The sequence below is a fragment of the Sciurus carolinensis genome, chromosome 8, assembly GCF_902686445.1.
Source record: "Sciurus carolinensis chromosome 8, mSciCar1.2, whole genome shotgun sequence".
In the NCBI taxonomy this organism is placed as follows: domain Eukaryota; kingdom Metazoa; phylum Chordata; class Mammalia; order Rodentia; family Sciuridae; genus Sciurus; species Sciurus carolinensis.
In genome coordinates, this window is record NC_062220.1 from 145,126,637 (window position 1) to 145,146,119 (window position 19,483).

General features: G+C 41.0%; 2 protein-coding genes and 1 non-coding gene across 11 annotated transcripts in view; 2 read left to right on the top strand and 1 right to left on the bottom strand.

The window, feature by feature from the left end:
* The window catches only part of Acad10 (acyl-CoA dehydrogenase family member 10), a 47,860-nt gene extending 32,942 nt beyond the window's left edge, over positions 1-14,918 (bottom strand). For 3 of the 7 annotated variants that reach the window (XM_047561734.1, XM_047561739.1, XM_047561740.1), the window contains exons 1-4: positions 14,821-14,918; positions 9,718-9,904; positions 3,069-3,217; positions 984-1,178 (exon numbers count right to left, since the gene is read on the bottom strand). In XM_047561734.1, coding sequence (XP_047417690.1) covers positions 984-1,178; positions 3,069-3,217; positions 9,718-9,892 — 519 coding nt within the window. In that variant the 5' untranslated portion in view covers positions 9,893-9,904; positions 14,821-14,918. The other 4 variants (XM_047561735.1, XM_047561737.1, XM_047561736.1 and 1 more) reach the window with 4 other exon arrangements.
* On the top strand, positions 2,796-2,869 carry Trnat-ugu (transfer RNA threonine (anticodon UGU)). Its single transcript has one exon. It is a non-coding gene; the product is annotated as a tRNA-Thr (tRNA).
* Positions 14,919-14,991: 73 nt separating the features above from the next.
* Positions 14,992-19,483, top strand: part of Brap (BRCA1 associated protein) — a 28,445-nt gene continuing 23,953 nt past the window's right edge. The window contains exons 1-3 of one of the 3 annotated variants that reach the window (XM_047561420.1): positions 14,992-15,232; positions 17,274-17,435; positions 18,325-18,523. In XM_047561420.1, the coding sequence (XP_047417376.1) occupies positions 15,151-15,232; positions 17,274-17,435; positions 18,325-18,523 (443 nt within the window). In that variant the 5' untranslated portion in view covers positions 14,992-15,150. Of the gene's footprint in view, positions 15,233-17,273; positions 17,436-17,550; positions 17,922-18,324; positions 18,524-19,483 lie in introns of those variants that run through there. The other 2 variants (XM_047561418.1, XM_047561419.1) reach the window with 2 other exon arrangements.

Sequence of the window (19,483 nt, forward strand, 5' to 3'; positions counted from 1 at the left end):
AGGACCTGAAAGACCTGCTGCCACTCTGGGCTTTGGAATTTCTGAAGGAAGGTATTACTGCTGTTGGTTTTAAGATGTAAATAAGTGTTTTAAGGGTACACACACAAATAAAACTAGGCACAAAGTGATACACGCCTCTAATCCCAGCTACTCAGGAGGATCACAAGGTTGAGGCCAGCCTGGGCAACTTAGTGAAACCCTGTCAGAAAATAAAAATTTAAAAACAGCTGGGGATGTAGCTCAGTGGTACAGCACTTGCCTAGCAGACAGAGGCCCTGGCTTCAATCCTCAGCACTGTAAAACAAAACAAAACAAAACAATATAGCCAAACATGTTAAAATCATATCATAAGCATTAAAGGCTGGGATATGCATATGGAACAAATCATGTACAATTTAGAAGGACAGTTAATCAGGTCAGGGAAGGTAATCAAATTTTATTGGACAGTACTGGTCTAGGAATTAAAATCACAAAAACAGGGGACAATAAGTTGGTCTTAGAAGAAAAGAGGTCAAAGGACCCATTAAGATGTGAGAGGGGACACAAGCGCCTGTGTTAAGGTCAGTCTAAAGTTCCAATGCAGAATGTAAAGGGGGTCTTTAAAGCAGAAGTTTTTTCTTTTTGGTCTTGAACCCGAGGGCATTCCATCACTGAGTCACATTCCCAGCCTTTTAACTTTAGATTTTGAGACAGGGTCTCACTAAGTTGCTTCGGGCATCGATAAGTTTCCCAGGTGGGCCTGGAACTCACAATCCTCCTGCCTCAGCCTCCCAAATCACTGGGATTACAGGCATATATCACCACCTAGCACTACAGCTTCAAACTCCACAAATGTTTGGCCTTGCTAAGAGCACAGTGAAATTTTAAAAACCCAGTTTCAACCTATAATATCTAAACCTAACTTGAGATGGGGATGCAACAATGTTGCACCCTGAAGCAAGAGCAGGGACCATGCTTCCCTTGGTTTGAATCCTCAAGCTTACCACATCAAACTGTTTCCGGTCCACAGGCAAAAAGCTTTTCCCATCGGAAAGACGAAAATTATTGCTCAAGACTGCAGTCTGAAGGCCTTTTTTGCGAATTTGAGAGATGGCCTCAGTCATCACTGGGAACTGCTTCGCCACTTGCTTACTGGTCAGCCGAGAGAAAAATGAGTCCACCGGCACCGAGATCTCTGACTGTGAACAGAAGTGGGGAGGGGAGAACCAGAGGTCAGGAAGAGTGAGAACCATGAGCGACCACAGGAAAAAATACTGATTTCTGCTCCTTGGTTGTCAGAGCCCAGGCCATTTGCTTACTATCTGAAGGTACTGAATTCCTGGACCCGTCTGTGGAATTCTATATGTGAGTTTTGGGTGGTGGTGTTTTGTTTTGTTTTTTGAGACAGCATCTTGCTATGTTGCCTCAGATGATTTCAAACTCCTGGGCTCAGAGCAATCCTTTTGCCTAAGCCTCTGCATGCCACCATGCCTGTCTACAAGAGAATACATATTACAAGTATTTATGTATGTATTTATGGTACCCAGGTGCCCTCTACCACTGAGCCACATCCCCAGCCCTTTTTTAACTTTTATTCTGACAGTCTTGCTAAATTGCCAAGACTGGCCTTGAACTTGCAATCCTCCTGCCTCAGTCTCTTTACTTGCATGCATTATAGAAGTGTACCATCATGCCAGTTAGATGCAATTTATTTATTTAAAATTTTTTTTTTTTTTAGTTATAGAGGAACCCAATGCCTTTATTTTATTTATTTAATTATTTTTATGTGGTGCTGAGGATTGAACTCAGTGCCTCACACTGCTAGGCAAGCGCTCTACCACCGAGCTATACCCCAAGTTCTGTGATTTATTTTTCATGATTGAGAAGGCACTTAATGATTTTGTATTATTCATGACTTCACCATTATTAACTTTAGTTTCTGATCAATTTTGTTATTTTAAAATATAATCTGTGGGGACTTTGAAAACTCTTACAATGTTTCAAAATCTATAAAGGCCAGTTTGCTATTATATATATATTTTTATATATATTATATATATTTATATATGTGTATATTTACATATAAAATATACATATATGTACCTTTATTTTATTTTATTCATTTATTTTTATGTGGTGCTGAGGATCAATGCTCACACATGCTAGACAAGCACTCTACCACTGAGCCACAACTGCAGCCCACAAGTCGAAGATTTTTAGCACATACACAAAGTTGTACAATCATCACAGTCAGTCATAGGATATCTCATTACCCTAAAGAGAAACTCATACCTGTTAACAGTCACTCCTCTTTTTCCCCCAATACCCCTAGTCCTAGAAAACCACCAATCTGCTTTCCCTATCTACAGCTTTGAGTATTTGGGACATTTCATATAAATGGAATCAAATAATAGGCTGTCTTTTTTGACTAGCCTCTTTAACTTGGCCTAATGTTTACAAGGTTCAGTCTTTGCATAATTTTTAATTTGTGGGAAATATGTATAACATAGAATTGGCCATTTTCTCCATCCTTAAGTCTATAGCTCAGGGGCACTGCTGTGCTCACCACCATCCAGCCAGAGAACTGCTCATACTATTATGATTTAGTAGAGCTACTGTGAAAGTTACATGACTTCATGTAAATAAAAAGCTTAGGACAAAGCACAGCACACAGAAAATGGTCAATATGGTTACCGTTCTAATAAGCTTTTGGATCAAAGTCATTATGTGGATGGCTCCGGTTTCAATAATTGCTGGAGGGGTTTACAGTAAAGAATATTTTTACTTATTCATATATGAAGCTAAAATTAGGGGCTGGGGAGATAGCTCAGTCGGTAGAGTGCTTGCCTTGTAAGCACAAGGCCCTGGGTTCGATCCCCAGCACCCCCCAAAAAAAAAAAAAAAAAAAGAAAAGAAAAGAAATTCATATATGAAGCTAAAATCGAATACCTAAGGAAAGTAGTTTAAAAACATGATGGGTTATTAGGTTTTACTTTATTTTCAGTTTAATCAAGTTATGGATGAATGTTGCCAAATGCTCTTCAAGGCAAAAATAATAAAATAGAAATGCAGGTATATTTTCCACTTACTATTTCAGAGCAAAGTTTCCCAAATTCTTGTAAGAAATCCTCTGTTGTTATCTCTCCTCTCATAAATCTCATCCAAGGTCCATTTTCTCCACCTTTGACCAAAGCTTTCAATATAGTTCCAGAAGGAATATGATTCTGTACCTCCCATTCTGTAAACAGAATATGCAACAGTGAAATACATCAAATAATGGCTGGAGCTCGGGGAGCTCAGGGGAATTACCACACGAGCTCCTATGGCATCACTGTGACGTCTATGTAGATGTTAACTGTAATTTAGAGAAATGCACCTCAACCTTAGACGGTTGGGAATGTAGCTCAGTGGTAGAGCACTTGCCCAGCATGCATGAGGCCCTGGGTTGGAACCAACACCAAACAAACAAAATCTCAACGTTGGACCTTTGAAGGAAGAGAAACTAATTTGTATGACAGACAGCAAGCACACTGCTGCTAAGGTTCAGGTTCTTTGCACTTGCTTGAGATGACTCTGAACACAGCATGGATTTTCTTCTTTGGTCTCTCATTGGCTGGACCATACACATTAGGTTAATTATTATTATTATTATTATTTCAGTTGTAGGTGGAAACAATACCTTTATTTTTATGTGGTGCTGAGGCTTGAACCCAGGGCCTCACACATGCTAGGCGAGTGCACTACCACTGAGCCACAACCCCAACCCCACATTAGGATATTTACATGGTCCTAGCACATAGTAAAGAAGTTCACAAGGGAACAAACCAGATTTGGACAGCATCCCAACTCTTCATTTTGTAAGCTACAGTAATTCTTTATGGCAATGTGGCTGGTACACTGAATCCGTCACTTGGGGGAAGCTCTCTTTGAGGAATAAATAAGAAAATGTCTGTTCACAAAGAGGAAAGGCAGTAGATGGATCAGCATTTGTGTATTACTGGGAACATATGAATAGGGTTGTTTTTTCTTTTTTTTTTTTTTTTAAACATTTTTTATTAGTTGTTGATGGACCTTTATTTAATTTACTTATTTATATGTGGTGCTGGGGATCGAACCCAGGGTCTCACACATGCTGGGCAAGCGCTCCACCACTGAGCCACCACCCCAGCCCGGGTTTTTTTTTATTCTATGAGGTTTTTAGTTTCTAAGTAATACAGTTGCTGGGCAATATGTGTATTTTGAAATGAAGACACTTTTTTCTGATAAAGTAGTACTTGTGCATTGAAAATATCTCAGAAGATATAAAAAAGCATAAAATGAAAAAAGAGCCAGGCATAGTGGTACAAACCTCCCCGCAACTTGGGAGGCAAAGGCAGGAGGATTGAACATTCAGGGCCAACCTGAGCAACTTGGCAAAACCCTGTCCTAAAATAAAAAATAAAAAAAAAGAGCTGGGGACATAGCTCAGTGGTTAAGTACCCCTAGGTCCAGTCCCCAATATTGCAAAAAAAAAAAAAAAAAGTAAAATGACAGGCAATCTCATTCTTCAGCAATAACCAATGATAACAATGTTGTGTATGTTCTCTAAGAACATTAAGGTTTTAAAAACCCAATCTAGATCCAGATATGGTGCTACATGCCTGTAATCCCAGCGGCTCGGGAGGCTGAGGCAGGAGGATCACAAGTTCAAGGTCAGCCTGGGCAACTTAGCCAGACCCTGTTTCAAAATAAAAAAGGTCTAGAGATAAAGCTCAGTGGTAAAGCACCCCTGGGTTCAATCACCAGTATGAAACAAAATAAAACAACAAAACAAAGCAAAACCCCTCAATCCAAAAATAATATTTATGAATTTTTAGAGCTAATCTAAAGTTGTATGGCCCTTTTCACAGTTCCAGATTTGGCAAATGTGCGGGGAAGTCAACACCCTCATATACTGCTGATGGAGTATAAACGAGTATAACCTCTATGGAGAGCAATTTAGCACTTTCTGCCAATATTTCAAATGTGCCTACATTTGATACAGTAATTTCACTTCCAGGAATTTCTTCCAGATATATTTACAAAAATACTCAATGATAACAAGGCTATTTGTGCAGAACTGCATGCAATAAAAAAGAACTGGAAGGTTAAATGTATACTTATAAAAGGCTTATTAAATTAAGGTAAATCCACCTAAGCGAATGCCACATGGTATGTATGTGATGTTAAAAAGTATAAACTAGACTAAGGGTCAACAAAAAGGTCTTGGGGCCCAAATCTATATCCTACTCATTTTTTGTTTATTTTTTGTTTACTGGGGATTGAACCCAGAACCTTATGCATGCTAGTAAGTGTTCTATCTCTGGGTTACAACACCAGCCCTTCTGCTTCTGTAAATAAAGTTTTATTGGAACACAAGCATACTTATTCCTTTACTGTTGTCTACTGAGGCTTTCTCGCTATTGTAGAAGTGAATAGTTATGACCAGACAGTAGGGCTCACAAAGTGCAGCCCTTTATGGAGAAAGTTTGCTAACCCTTGAACTAGACTTATGTCTACTGATACGAAAAGTTGGAAAGGGCTAGGGCTATAGTTCAGTGGTAATGCATGTACTTGGCATGAGTGAGGCCTTGGTTTGATACTTTGCACCATTTTAAAAAAAAAAAAAAAGGAAGGAAGGAAGAAAGAAAGAAAAATAAAAGTTGGCAAAATAACTACTGCAAAAAAGAAAAGTACAGAACAGTCTACAGAACATGATCTAATGCATGTGTACACATGTACACAATTCATACACACATACTTATATATCAGTGTGTACCTAGATAGACACATGCAATGTTTTAAATGCTAAACAAGAAATGTTCACAATGATAATCACAGAAGGCAGGAACCTGCTGGGGAAGGACAGAGGTGGCAGCAGGAAGTTTCCTTTGCATTTTATTGTCTTTTAGCACTAAGAAATCGGTAATTGAGAGTGCCGTAAGTTTCAATATGGAAAAACATTAAATTAAATTTCTATTTTGCACATCACAAAAAATAAATTCCCAAGCTGGGTGTGGTGGTACATATCTGTAATCCCAGTAACTCAAGAGGCTCACAAGTAGGGGCTAGGGTTGTGGCTCAGTGGTAGAGTGCTTGCCTAGCATGTGTGAGGCACTGGGTTTGATTCTCAGCACCACATAAAAATAAATAAACAAATAAAGGGCAGGCCATATAGCCCATCTCCTAGAGTGCCTGCCTTTCATGCTGGAGACGCGGGTTCGAGTCCCCAGCACTCTGGGATTGTGGAAATAACAAACAAATGAAACAAATAAAGGTTAAAAAAAAAAAAAAAAAAAAAGAATGCTTAAAAAAAAAAAAAGAGGCTCACAAGTTTGAGGCTATCCTTAGCAACTTAGCAAGGCCCTAAGGAACTTAATGAAACCCTGTCTCAAAATTATAAAAAATAAAAAGGGCTGGGAATGTAACTCAGTGGTATAGTGTCCCTGGGTACCACAAAAATAAAAATAAATAAAATTTAAAATAAATTCCCAATAGATAAAATATACAAAGCTTTAAATTTAGAAAATAACATAAAATATGTTCATGAACTTTAAGAAGGAAAGTGTTTGGGCTGGGGTTGTGGCTCAGTGGTAAAGTACTTGCCTAGCATGTGTGAAGCACTGGGTACAATTCTCAGCACCACAAGTAAAATAAAATCAACAACTAAAAATAAATTTTAAAAAAAGAAGGAAAGAGTTTGAGACTCGAAAAGTTCAAGCCATAAAGAAAAAACACAAGCTGGGCAAGGTGGCATACACCTGTAATCTCAGTAACTTGAGAAGCTGAGGCAGGAGGAGCTCAAGTTCAAGGTCAACCTGGGCAATTTAGGAAGACTCTATCTCAAAATAAAACAAAACAAAAAAAAGGGCTGGGAATATATAGTGGTAAAACACTTGCCCAGTGTATCCTGGGTTCAAATCCCAGCACTGAAAAGAAGAAAAAAGGAAAGAAAGAAAAAGAAAGTGCTGGGCGTGGTGGCTCATGCCTGTAATTCTAGCAGTTCAGGAGGCCAAGGCAACAGTGAGGTGCTAAGCAACTCAATGAGACTCTGTCTCTAAAGAAAATACAAAATAGGGCAGGGGATGTGGCTCAATGGTCCAGTGCCCCTGAGTCCAATCCTGGGTACCAAAAAAAAAAAAAAAAAAAGACAAGACAAAAGTTTGGTATGGCAAAAATACTATAAATAAAATCGACACATGCCACAGAAGAGAAAAATATTTACAAGCAATGTAACTGATGAAAAGTTATTATTAAAAATCAATAAGAAAAATGAACAATTCATAAAATGATAGAACTAAGTGAGCAATAAGCATACCAAAAAAAGGCTCAACCCCACTGACAAGCAGGGAAATGAACACTAAAATAACAGAAAAAAAAAAAAAAAAAGAAATGGACCAAAAATGAAAAGATCTGATCTTATCATTATACTCCCTGAATACAATGTTTAAGTGAATTTTTTTCACATACATATTAATTTCATAGCAACCAAATCGTTCAAATTGAAGTGGCAAGCTTTCCCCAACAGTCAGACAGCAAATACTGGGTCAGAAGTGTTCCTGTTGAAGTTACTCAACCCAGACATTATTTGGCAAAAGCAGCCAGGGATAAAATGGAAATGAATGAGGTTCCAAAATAATTTTGTTTTTGTAGACATTGAAATTTGAATTTCATGTAATTTTCACATCACAAAACACTATTTTTTGGTAACAGAAAGAGCTGGAAGGTTAAATGTATATTATTAAAGGGCTTATTCAATCAATTAGGGTAAATTCACCTAAGGGAATACCACACAGTATATGTGAGTTGTTGAAATGTAAAAACTAGACTAAGGTCAACAAATATTTTGCAGTATTGGGGATTAAACGCAGGGTCTTGTGCACACTAAGCAAAGCACTCTTATCACTGAGTTACAGCCCCAGCCCCTTTTTAAATTTTTAATTTAAGACATGGTCTCACTAAGTTACTTACCTAGGTTGGCCTTGAATGTGTGATCCTCCTGCCTCAGCCTCATGAGTAGCTTTAATTACAAATGTACACCACCACACTTGGTCAAAATATTAGGTATTTGTTTTGATATTTTTCTATTATTTCAAAAGGTAAAAGTCATTCTTGGATGACAGGACACATACCAACAGATGGCAGGCAGGCAGTCTGGCCCACTGGTCATAGTTGACTAACCACCATGTTAAATATTAAAAAAAAAAAAATGTTAAGAGTATGAATTTTTTGGGCTGGGGATATAGCTCAGCACCGCCAAAAAAAAAAAAAAAAAAAAAAAAAAAAAGGAGTATGAATTTCTTTCTTTTTTTTTTTTTTTTTTTTTTTTTTTTTGGAGGGGGATACCAAGGGTTGAACTGAGGGCATTAACCACCGAACAAAAGTACTTTGCTGGTGTATACATGTACTCACATTCTATAGGAAAGAAGAGCTGGGTCTAGACGTAGGGAAAACTTTGCAACTAATTTGGTAAGGCTCAAAGGGATCTGATTTCTCGTATATGAAAATTGTTTAATTCCCCAGATCCACATTACCACCCAGCTTCAGTTCTTCTAGTCAGTTAGGAAAACTGACTTTTTATTTTGAGACAGGGTCTCATTAAGTTGCCTAGAGACTTGCTAAGTTGCTAAGGCTGACCTCAAACTTGTCATCTTCTTACCTCAGCCTCCCAAGCCAGTGGGATTACAGGTATATACCACCATACCTGGCTTGAGTGTGATATTTGAGCTGGGGCAGTAGATCAATTACAGAGCACTTGCCTAGCACATGCAAGGCCCTGGGGTCGAGCCCTAGCACCACTCACACAAACTCAAAAATAAATGTCAGGCATGGTGGCACACACATATAATTCCAGCTACTAAGGAGGCTGAGGCTGGAGGATCACAAGTACAAGGCCAATCTGGGCAATTTAGGAAATGAAGAGAATATTCAACAGAACAGCATGATACAAATAGCCCAAGTTGGACTGGGGGGTGGCTCACTGGCGGAGCACTCAGCCTAGCATGCTCAAGGACATGGGTTCATCCCCAGTACCATACACATACACACAGAGCTAGAGAGTAAGAGAGATCCCGTGACAGAGTTCCTGATGCCACAGAACTGCAACCTAGACCCAGAATATATACCTGGGCTTTTGTAAGCAAAAAAGATAAACTTCTATCTTGTTTCAGTTCCTGTTTTGTTGGGATTTCTAACACTTGAAACCAAAACTTAAGTAATTAATGTAAATCAAACAGAGAGAAGAAAGAAGGAAAACCAGGGAGGCCTTGATAAACAGAAGTTTAACACTGTAAATTCAGATACAGGTTTAGAGGGAGGTAGAAGAAAAGGTTGTGATCCAAGGGGGAATTTCATCCAGCATTCAGAAGTAGTGCTATTCCCAGGGAAAGGTAATTAAATTCTAATCACAACCGCAGTAACCATGGCAACTGGTTGTTTACTGAGAATAAGCGATGAGCTGAGCACTCTGCTAAGCCAGTAGATTATTTCATTTAACTCTTCCCCAAACCTCAAGGAGGTAGGTACTATTATTAGTCTGAATTTCATGATGAGAAAACTAAGAGAAGTTGAACAATTTGCCCAAGCACTCGGCCATCAAGTAGCGCTCGGAATTTGACTCAAGGGCCAGAGCACCACCCTCTGGCATATGCTGTGGCCCAGATGTTCTTCCCTGTCACTGTACATTCTTCAGTCTCACGTGAAAAAGAATGAAAAGCTCACCTGCAGCCACACTCGCTGGTGAAGGAATGAGAACTCCACCCATGTCGAAAATCACTGCTCTGTAAGTGCTGCCAGAATGTGTCCGTCGGTGGGTTCCCTGCTGCATGGGCTTCATGAAAGCTGCTCTCCATGCCCAGTGGAAATATGAGGACTGGAAAAGCCTCCTTATGCACATGTTGAGCTCAGGCTGTGTGGGAAGAAGGCACAGGGCACAGCTTGACTTCACTACCTCCATGCAGGCCCCTGCCCTGGAGCTTCGGAATGCCAACTAGAGATCACCAACTGATCAACAAGTGCCTCAAACCACATCCACAATTGACTTCAGTGTTTCCTCCCACCCTGACTGCCCACCAAGGGCTCCATAGTCCACCCAGCTGCATGAGCTAAAAAGTGGGATTCAACCCTAAATTCCTGCCATCTCAACTAGGCCACAGCAACTCGATTGCTCTGATGTCGTCGATTCTACCCCTTCCCCTTCTCACTGTTCATCATTCTTGCTCATGGATCTTAACTGGTCCCCTGACTCGCCTCAAACCTCTTTCCAATTCTTTCTTCATTTGTCAGCTAGAATAATCTTTTAGGACTACATATCTGATCACATCTTAACCCCATTTAAAACCTTCCATGGCTCCCTACTGCCCTCAAGATACAACTCTGTTCCTTAACTTGGTTTTAAAGGTCTCCTAAGATCTGCTTCCCCCAGTCTGCAGCAATTCAACTCACCCTGTTGTTTCACCTCAACCAGGAGATACCAACACAAAAATCTATGTGCAGTTTCCTTAAACATACTGTATTCACCTCCTGTATTCTGGTCTTTGCATATGCTGGTCCCTTGACCTGGAACACTTGGTGTCAGTTGCCTGGTTAATTCCAAATGGTCCCCTGAGTTGTAGTTTACCTATCTTTCCTGTATACTCCCAAGATGTCCTGTACTCCCTCTCCTACTGCTTAGGACGTCTCCATCACATCATCAAGACATCATCATCGGGCTGGGGAGATAGCTCAGCTGGTAGAGTGCTTGCCTCGAAAACACAAGGCCCTGAGTTCAATCCCCAGTACCACAAAAAAAAAAAAAAAAAAAAAAAAAAAAAAAGACATCATCATCTCTCATACTGATCACTGCCTTAGCCTCTGAGTGATTCCCACTGCCTCTTTTTTAAAATCACCTTCAAGAGGTTCAGGGAAGAGCTCAGTGATGGGGAGTTGACAGCATAGGTGAGGCCCTGGGTTCCATCCCTAGCGCACACACACACATGCACATACACACCGCCCTGCACACAAAGGTGCAAGAACCCCCCCGACACAACATACATGTGTATATTCCTACATACACATGAACTGAGATTAATGGTGAATCTAGATTTTTTTTTTAAAAAGTATATGGGAAATCATTGTCCTTTCTTTCAAATTTTCTATAAGTTTGAAATAAACGCTAGGGGGAAAAAAAAGAACTAAGAGGACTGCTACTTTTCTCTTAAAAATCATTAAGCTTTTTTGTGTTTTCTATAGTTTAAAAGCTTTCCTGGCCCATGGTGACACACACCTGCAATACCAGCAACTCAGGGGGCTGAAGCAGGAAGATTGCAAGTTCAAGGCCAGCCTGGGCAACTTAGCAAGAGCCTATCTCAAAATAAAAAATATAAAAGGCTGGGGTTTTAATTCAGTGATAAGAGTATGCTTGAAACCTGGGCTCAATCCCAAATACTACCACAATAACAAGAGTTTCTAGAAGGGTGGGGTACATTCACCTATAGTCTTACCTACTTAAGAGGCTGAGGCAGAAGAATCACTTGAGTACAGGATTTTGAGTCCAGCCTGGGTAGCACAGTGAGACACCATCTCACAAAGGAGGTGGGGGGAGTTGTCTGGGGATGTAGTTTAGTGGCACAGAGAATGCATAACACCCAGAATGCCCTGGGTTTGACCCCTTGCACACACATTAAAAAAAAAGTTTGTTTTTTTTAATCAGGTTAGAGTAAATCAGGTTGGCAAGACAACTCATAATTTTATGGGATTCATCTCAGGGCTGCCTTAAAGACTCAAAAATCTATGTAAGCATCTAAAGAAAGGAATCGTAAGCAGTAATTCTGAAAAATGATAAAATGTGCTTCTTAGGCAATTGGAAATCTGCTGAATTTGGGGTAATTTTCAAAGTAAAGAACCTTCAAGGTTGATTTGTATTTTTGGTTTTACTTATGTTTCTATGCCAATACCAAAGTTTATGATAGAAAGAAAAATTTATTTATAGGCTCATAAAAATGTAAACATGCCTGGTGCGAGGACTTTGGAGAAATGAAAAATGTCTTTGGGGCCTAAGGGGCCAACTTCAGTAATCCTAACCAAGGTCACTGTCCTCCACACTCTCCCACTAATGGACATGTGGGCGAAGCTCCCACAGGCTTCTGGCTTATTCCTCCACCTTCAGATGACAGTTCTGTTCTAGCCACTTGCCAACAATGCTCTCTTCAGAGTAAAAAGTGCTGTTAAGTTCTTGTCCCTCCAGGCCTCGCCCTGTCCTGTGCTCACTGACTAGAACACCTTCCTGGGCTGTACCTCATGAATTCCCATTTGTTTATTCATCACAGCTTTGAATTTATCTCCTCACAGAAGCTTCTTTCTTTTTCCAAGAAGATGATGGCAATTTTTTCCTGACCCATTGCTCCTTCTCCATACATTAGTAGAATGCTTACTCAATTATTCAGGCACTGTTTTCATGTCTACTGTAAGTTCCCTCCAGGCAAGGACTATCCTATTCATCTTTGTATACATCCATCCCCTGGGGCCTGGTACAGTGTCTAGACATAGATAAGATGCTCATATAAATGAGTTAGAAGGATGCATTTTATCATCTTTAAAGAAAAGGGAACAGTAAAAACACCATGTCCCTGAATGCACCCTTTCTATTTCCCAAAACTTAGCCAAGTTAAGAGAACCATGAGAGCAAGCCTAGGTTGGAAAGTCCAAATATGGATAATCTTGAAGGACACTGGCTTTCCCTCATACCCACTGGGACTAGGGCAGGTTAGTATTATCTGTAGAAAGCTACTTTCTTTCCTATATACCAGGACATCTCCTCCTTGGGATGCTGGTGATACAAGCAAACTAAGCAAGCTAATGCCAATGATGTCACTGCTTCTGCAGCCTAACATATAAAACCCCTCTCAGTAGCAACTGGGATGGAACTGAGGGCACTGTGGAAAGGACACGTCACTTGCCCAGCTGGTTGCCACTGGACAGAACACCATGAGGGAGAGAAACCGCTGCTAGGTGAAACATGTTGAGGGACATGTGCTATCTGTTCGTCCTACTGCCACTGAACTCTTCTTGGAGTAGTCACTGATCTCTACACTTTCCCCAATAATTCATCACATGCTATTTCTGGGTACTTTCTTTTGCCTGTCAACAACCTACCCCACTGCCGGGCACAACTGCACAAAATGAACATTCATAAACTGAATACATCAGAAAATAGGGAAAAGCTAGGGACAGTCTTAGCGGTTGGTAGTCACAAAGAACTATAATGTATCCAACGTGGCCATTTCTGGCTGATAATTCTAGTTCTTTGGAACTGGCATCTTATAAATCACAAGTGCCACTCACTGTGTTTCTCTGAGATTAGTATAGAAGAGATTTGCTACTTAAATTGTTTTTGCAAACATGCACACAGTTTGTGTTGTTACATATTAAGGCAATGGTTTAGTAAAGAGATTAAGTTTCAGCTCTTGAATAAGATATCTTCCATTCAAATTTTAACTCTGCCACTATGTGTGAAATCCCAGACACTTTACTTACTCAGAGCCTCCTCTGTAAAATGAGGGCAATAAAGTTATCTTTGCATTAGATAAAATGTGTAAAGCACTCACTAGTAGCTGGCACACCATTAAATGTTATCTATTACTTAGGCTGGAGGGAGGTGCCTCAGTGGTAGAGTGCATGCGTTTTGCATGTGCAAGGTTCTGGGTTTAACCCCCACAACCACCAACACCAGAAAGAAAAAAAAGTTATCTAGTACTATAACTCCCACAAAAAAGTTCACATAAAGTCTCATATTATATGTACATACTATGTGTATATGGCTTAAGCACTTTCACATAAACCAGTGATTTTCAATAGGGGATGATTTTGACCCTAAGGGGACATATGGCAATATCTGGACACATCTGGTGATCCCCACTGGGGAAGAGTGCTACTGGCATCTAGTGGACCAGGCCAGGGATGCTTCTAAATACCATACAATGTGCAGGACACACATGTACACAACCACAACCCTCAAAGAACCCAAAATGTCAAAAGTGCAGAGGCTGAGAAACCCTGATATAAAGAGGGTATGAAACATATTTCGTAGGGTGTAGTCATGAGTTATATATATGGATTTATCATGTGGATGTGTTATACAGAGAGACCATATACCTAGATATGCCCAGAATTACTACGACACATCTTATATATGATCATAGCATATACCTAGTGCATATGGCATATACGCATCAATTGTAGCTGTCAGTATCTACATGCTAAGAGCAATCTGATATACTAGAAAGAATGCTACTGTCATCTCTATACACATCATTTTATTTTATCCTCACAACCACCGAAGGATATTATCCCAATTTTCTACAACGACTAAGTTCAATGATCACATAACTGGTGCTGAAGGTCAATTGCATAAGTAGACCCTGTGTTTACTCCATTCACCAATGTATCCCGAGTACCTCCAACAGAGTCTGGCTTTCTGTAAACACCCGTGAAGTAATGGGGTGGAGAGTAGGAACCTGATCTATCTCCAGCACTGTGCTCTCTTAATCAGTCCATCGCCCCACCATAATAGAGTCAGAAACCCTACAATCGAGTCTCCATGAGCCCTCAGAGAAGCAACTTCACCTCTGAGCCTCAGTGTACCGATCTGTAAAGCGGGCCTGACACAAAACAACCCTTCCTAGGGTTGAAGCGAGGGGTCAAACCCAACAAGAGGCAAAAGCCCTCAGTATAGCGCGGGTTTCTCGGGCGATTCGAGCCGGGCACACTGCGCCGCCAGCCGAGGTGGGCTCAGGACGAAACCTCTTGGGCCCGCAGAGGTTAATCCGGGCCTCGGAGCAAACCCACCGCTCGGCCCCCCGGGGGCTGCGACGCCCGCAACGCAACCTTGTCCTTCCTCTCCGACCTCCCGGAGCTCCAGTCCGGAACCGCTCAGGCCCGCCCCCGCGACGCCTCGCCCAATCGGAGCGCGCGCTCGTGTGCGCATGCGTGACCCCGTGGGTCAGCGACGGCGGCCGAGAGGCGGAAGTGCAGGTTGTTGTGGCTCCGAAGGCTGCGCGAGGGACTGGTGCTGCTGAGGCAGCGGCGGCGCTGCCGGCCCGGGGCCGCTCGGCCTCTGCGTTCGCCTCCCTGCCTGTTCTGAGCCCGCCGGAGCTCTCGCCGGCCAGCGCCTGCCCTATGAGTGTGTCACTGGTTGTCATCCGACTGGAGCTCGCGGAACACTCGCCCGTTCCCGCCGGCTTCGGCTTCTGCGCCGCGGGTGAGTTCCAGTGCTGCGCCGCTTTCCCTGTAGCGGGGACTGGGCCCCGGGGTTCGCCTTCCCGAAGCACGGGTCCGGAGACAGACCGGGGAGAGGTGGTTGGGACCCCCTCATTCCATCCATCTTTAGCAGGCCTTCCTACAGTCTTCTCCAGACGTGAAATCCTTCCTCCGCCCTTCCTCCCCGTGCCTTCCTACGGGTGTTCACCTGGCGCGTCTCCCTCTCCGCCCTGCCTGAGTCGGGTTATGTTTGTCTCACTTGCTTTCCTCTAAACTTAGTGAAAGCCGGGATTGGGTTCCCAACGACTCTGACGGTCCCTGGTTTAATTAAACTCTTCCTTTTCACTGAGGTGCCTCATGACGATAATCTTAGGAAATAAAATTTGAGCACTTCCTATGTCCAAAAACTGCACTGAAAACCTGTGTGCATTCTCTTTAATGACCTCGACAGCCACCTTAAGGTAGATGGATAGTTGGCGCCTTTTACAGGGAAACAGGCCTAGTGATTAAATGATTTGCCTAAGATTACTTGCAAGTGGTGAAACTGGGATTCCAACTCTGCGAGCTGGACTTGAGAATGAGCCCTTCAACACCAGCGTATACCATCTTAGTGAGGAATGCAGCTATGATTCTGTTCCTGGGTCCTCAAAAGATTACCTGATAACATACATTCAAGAGATATTTATTAAATGCTCGATAATGACTGGAGTTTAAGTTTTGGGCAGAATCAGATATGGTCTCTGCTGAAATACACCAGCAGGTCCATGGAGGAGACAGATGAATTAAATAAGTAAAGAATAAATGTAGGATTAAAACTGTGATAAATGCTGTAAAGGAAAGGAGAAACAAGAAAATTCACAAGAATTTGAGACTAGGGCAAGTAAGGCTGTGGTCATTGGAAGCTTCCCTGAATGTATCAACATTGAAGCTGCAAATTAAAGATTGACTGTAATCTTTTTTTTTTTTTTTTTAAGACAGGGTTGAATATGTTTTAATTCAAGGTTATGAGGATCTTTTATTTTTTGTTTAATTAATTGATTTATTTTATTCTGATTTATTTTATTTCACTGGCCTCATTATGCTAGGCCAGCACCCTCCCACTGAGCTATATCCTCATCCGTTTGAGGACATTTTAAAGACTTAAAGTGACCCCTTAGTTCTGAAAGACAACCAAATTGGCATTAGCCACACGTAAACACCTACAACAAGTCAGTTGTGTAGTCGTTTAGTCAACATATGTTTAGAGAACTCTCCTTGTGTGCTGGACACAAAGTATAAGTGCTGGAAATACAGTGATGGGCAAGATAAGCCTGGTCCCTACCCTCACAGAGCTTATTTCAGTCAAGTCTCCCAATTCTTTTTCCCTTTTGTGTGTTTCTTTGATTTAAGATAGAAATAATAGATTTATATGGTGCCATCCATAGCATGACAGTAACCCAGGATGTTTAAGAAGAGATCTCTAGCCCAGTGCAGTGGCACGTGCCTTCGAGCCATTTCAGGGCAGCCTGGGCAACTTAGCAAGATCTTGTCTCGAAATAAAACTTCAAAGTGGGGGAAAGATAGGGATGTAGCTCAGTGGCAGAGTGCCTACCTACCATGCACAAGGACCTAGGTTCAGTCCCTAGTACCACACGCACACACACACACACAAAGACCTCCAAAGATTTTGAAATACTGTTTATTAGTGGACTTTGTACTTTGATTTTAGGCCCAACTCAGAGTCTCAGTTTAACCAGTGTTACTAAAATATTAGTTCTTCTAGACATAATCACTATTGAACCTTCTCTAAAACTGATTCTTGTTGATTTACACTAAAGTGCCTGATTTTACCAGAACAACCCTGCATTTCTGAGTTTATTGTACTGGTAGCTTTTTGACTGTTTGCTGTACTGCAGGTGTCCCAGAGTGAGTGAGATGGACACTGCAAAAAGCATCTTTTTAGGGGAGAGCAGAGAGAGAAAAGGGAAAACTATTGATTAGAACATTGAGAATGGAGAGGAACTTGTTTTATTTTTAGATATTAATTGTCATATGTTCTTTAGCTGGGGAAATGTCTGATGAGGATATCAAAAAGAAAACACTTGCTTCAGCTGTTGCCTGTTTAGAAGGGAAGTCACCAGGGGAGAAAGCAACAATCATTCATCAGCACCTTGGCCGCCGGGAAATGACAGATGTGATCATTGAGACCATGAAGTCCAACCCAGGTATACTTTCAGAAACCCTGGACTCTTTTGTAATGTGAGCTCTTAGTTATTTGTTTTGTACATGTTTCATGAGCCTATAATGTTGACCTGTAGCATACTTTTGTCTTTTTAAAAGCTGCCTGTATGCTTTACAGGAGGTCATTAAGGCACATCTCTAAATGTTTCTTCTAAATTATTTTGATCATGCATGGCACATGCCTGTTGTCCCAGCTACTTGAAGGACTGAAGCAGGAGGATCACTTGACTTCAAGAGTTCAAAGACAACCTGGGCAACATAGCAACACTCTATCTCAAAAAAACAAATAAATAAATAAATCCTAACAAGCTGTATTTGAAACACTCATTGGTCGAGGAGAGCTTCTTACCACCTAAGTCAGCAATAAGTGCATCCAGATAAGCATATTGTTTCTCCTGTGCTCTGCCAACTCATTCCATCTGAGCGAGTGGGTATGTTCTGCATCTCAAGCATGGGGATGGTCAGAACTGGTAGGTTTGGTTTTCAAACATAATAGTCCTGAATGTTTGTCCCACTTAGGTGTGTGTGCTTGTGTTACCGTACTGCTGGACTTTAAAGCTATCTATCCTTCAGTTTCTGAGGGTGTTAATTTTAAAGTTGGGATGTGGGGCTGGGGAGATAGCTCAGTCAGGCAAGCACAAGGCCCTGGGTTCGATCCCTAGCACTGCAAAAAAATAAATAAATAAATATAAAAAATAAAAAAATAAAATTGGGATGTGCCCACATTTGACTGTTCTGTGAATATAGTTCTTAATGCAATACATTAGATTTTCTGTATCATAGTTTATTGTCTAACTTGAAATTTTAACCTGATTAGAATTCTTCAGCATATTTCCAGCTGTTTGTAATCTGCTAATTTTTGATTTGTGAAAGATGAGCTAAAAGATACAATGGAAGAAAAGAAGTCTTCAGAAGCATCCCTCACTGTGCAGAGAAGTAGAGAACAAAGTAAAGAATGCATAAATGCAGCTCCTGATTCTCCATCTAAACAACTTCCAGACCAGATTTCATTCTTCAGTGGAAATCCTTCAGTTGAAATAGTTCATGGGATTATGCACCTATATAAGACAAAGTAAGAAAAAAAGAAAAATCTTTTTCTTTTGTTTTTTGCCTTGGGATAGAGAAAACTCTTTTAGCTAGAAAGGAGGTGGTAGATATTTTAAGCTTCAAAAAGATAGTACTTTCATGTATTGTGTGTTAGGGAATTCTTAGATGTTTTACATTTGGTTGATTTTGTGGATTGGGTCAAAGCTTTTCTCAAAAAAGAAACGTGTAGGAACACTTGATAAAATACCTGGGAAATGTTCTCTTAGCAGTTAGACATGGGTGATGATTGGAGAATTGAAAGGAAGAATGATAAAAACAAGAAAATGATCCACAGCATCATTGTAGTCTCATATCTCCACCAAACCTATACTAAAGCAGCTAATAAGTCAGTTAACTAATCATAATTTTATTACTTTTTTTTAACCCTTTACTGTGGTACTATGATGTAAACAAAGCTTGCTGGAGGCCCAAGGAAAGGAAGCATTTGTCTAGGTAATCCACAAACTGGACCGTCAGCTTCTTGGATAATTGGTAGGGGTTGGTGGTTTGGTTTTGTGGGGTTTTTTTTTTTGTTGTTGTTAGTTAGTTTGTTTGTTTTGTGGTACTGGGTATTGAACCCAGAGACACATACTACCACTTCTATCTACATACTCAGCCCTTTTTATTTTTATTTTGAGACAGGGTCTCACTGAATTCCCAAGGCTGGCCTCCACCTTACTATCCTCCTGCCTTAGCCTCCTAAGTAGCTGGGATTACAGGTGTGCACCATCTCACCCAGCTGATAATTGGTAGTTGACAAGGCTATCCTTGTCTTAACTTGTTTGCCAGGTCCCTCCTGGGAAAACAGTAAATACTCAAGTAGCCATTTTGGACCACAGATGTCAAGTGAGTTTGCAGCATTTCAAAAGCAATTGCATTGTGGGAAGTTTTTCATTCCCCTGCCTTCCAACTTGTTCTTCCCAGCAACACTTTCTGTAATCTTTTG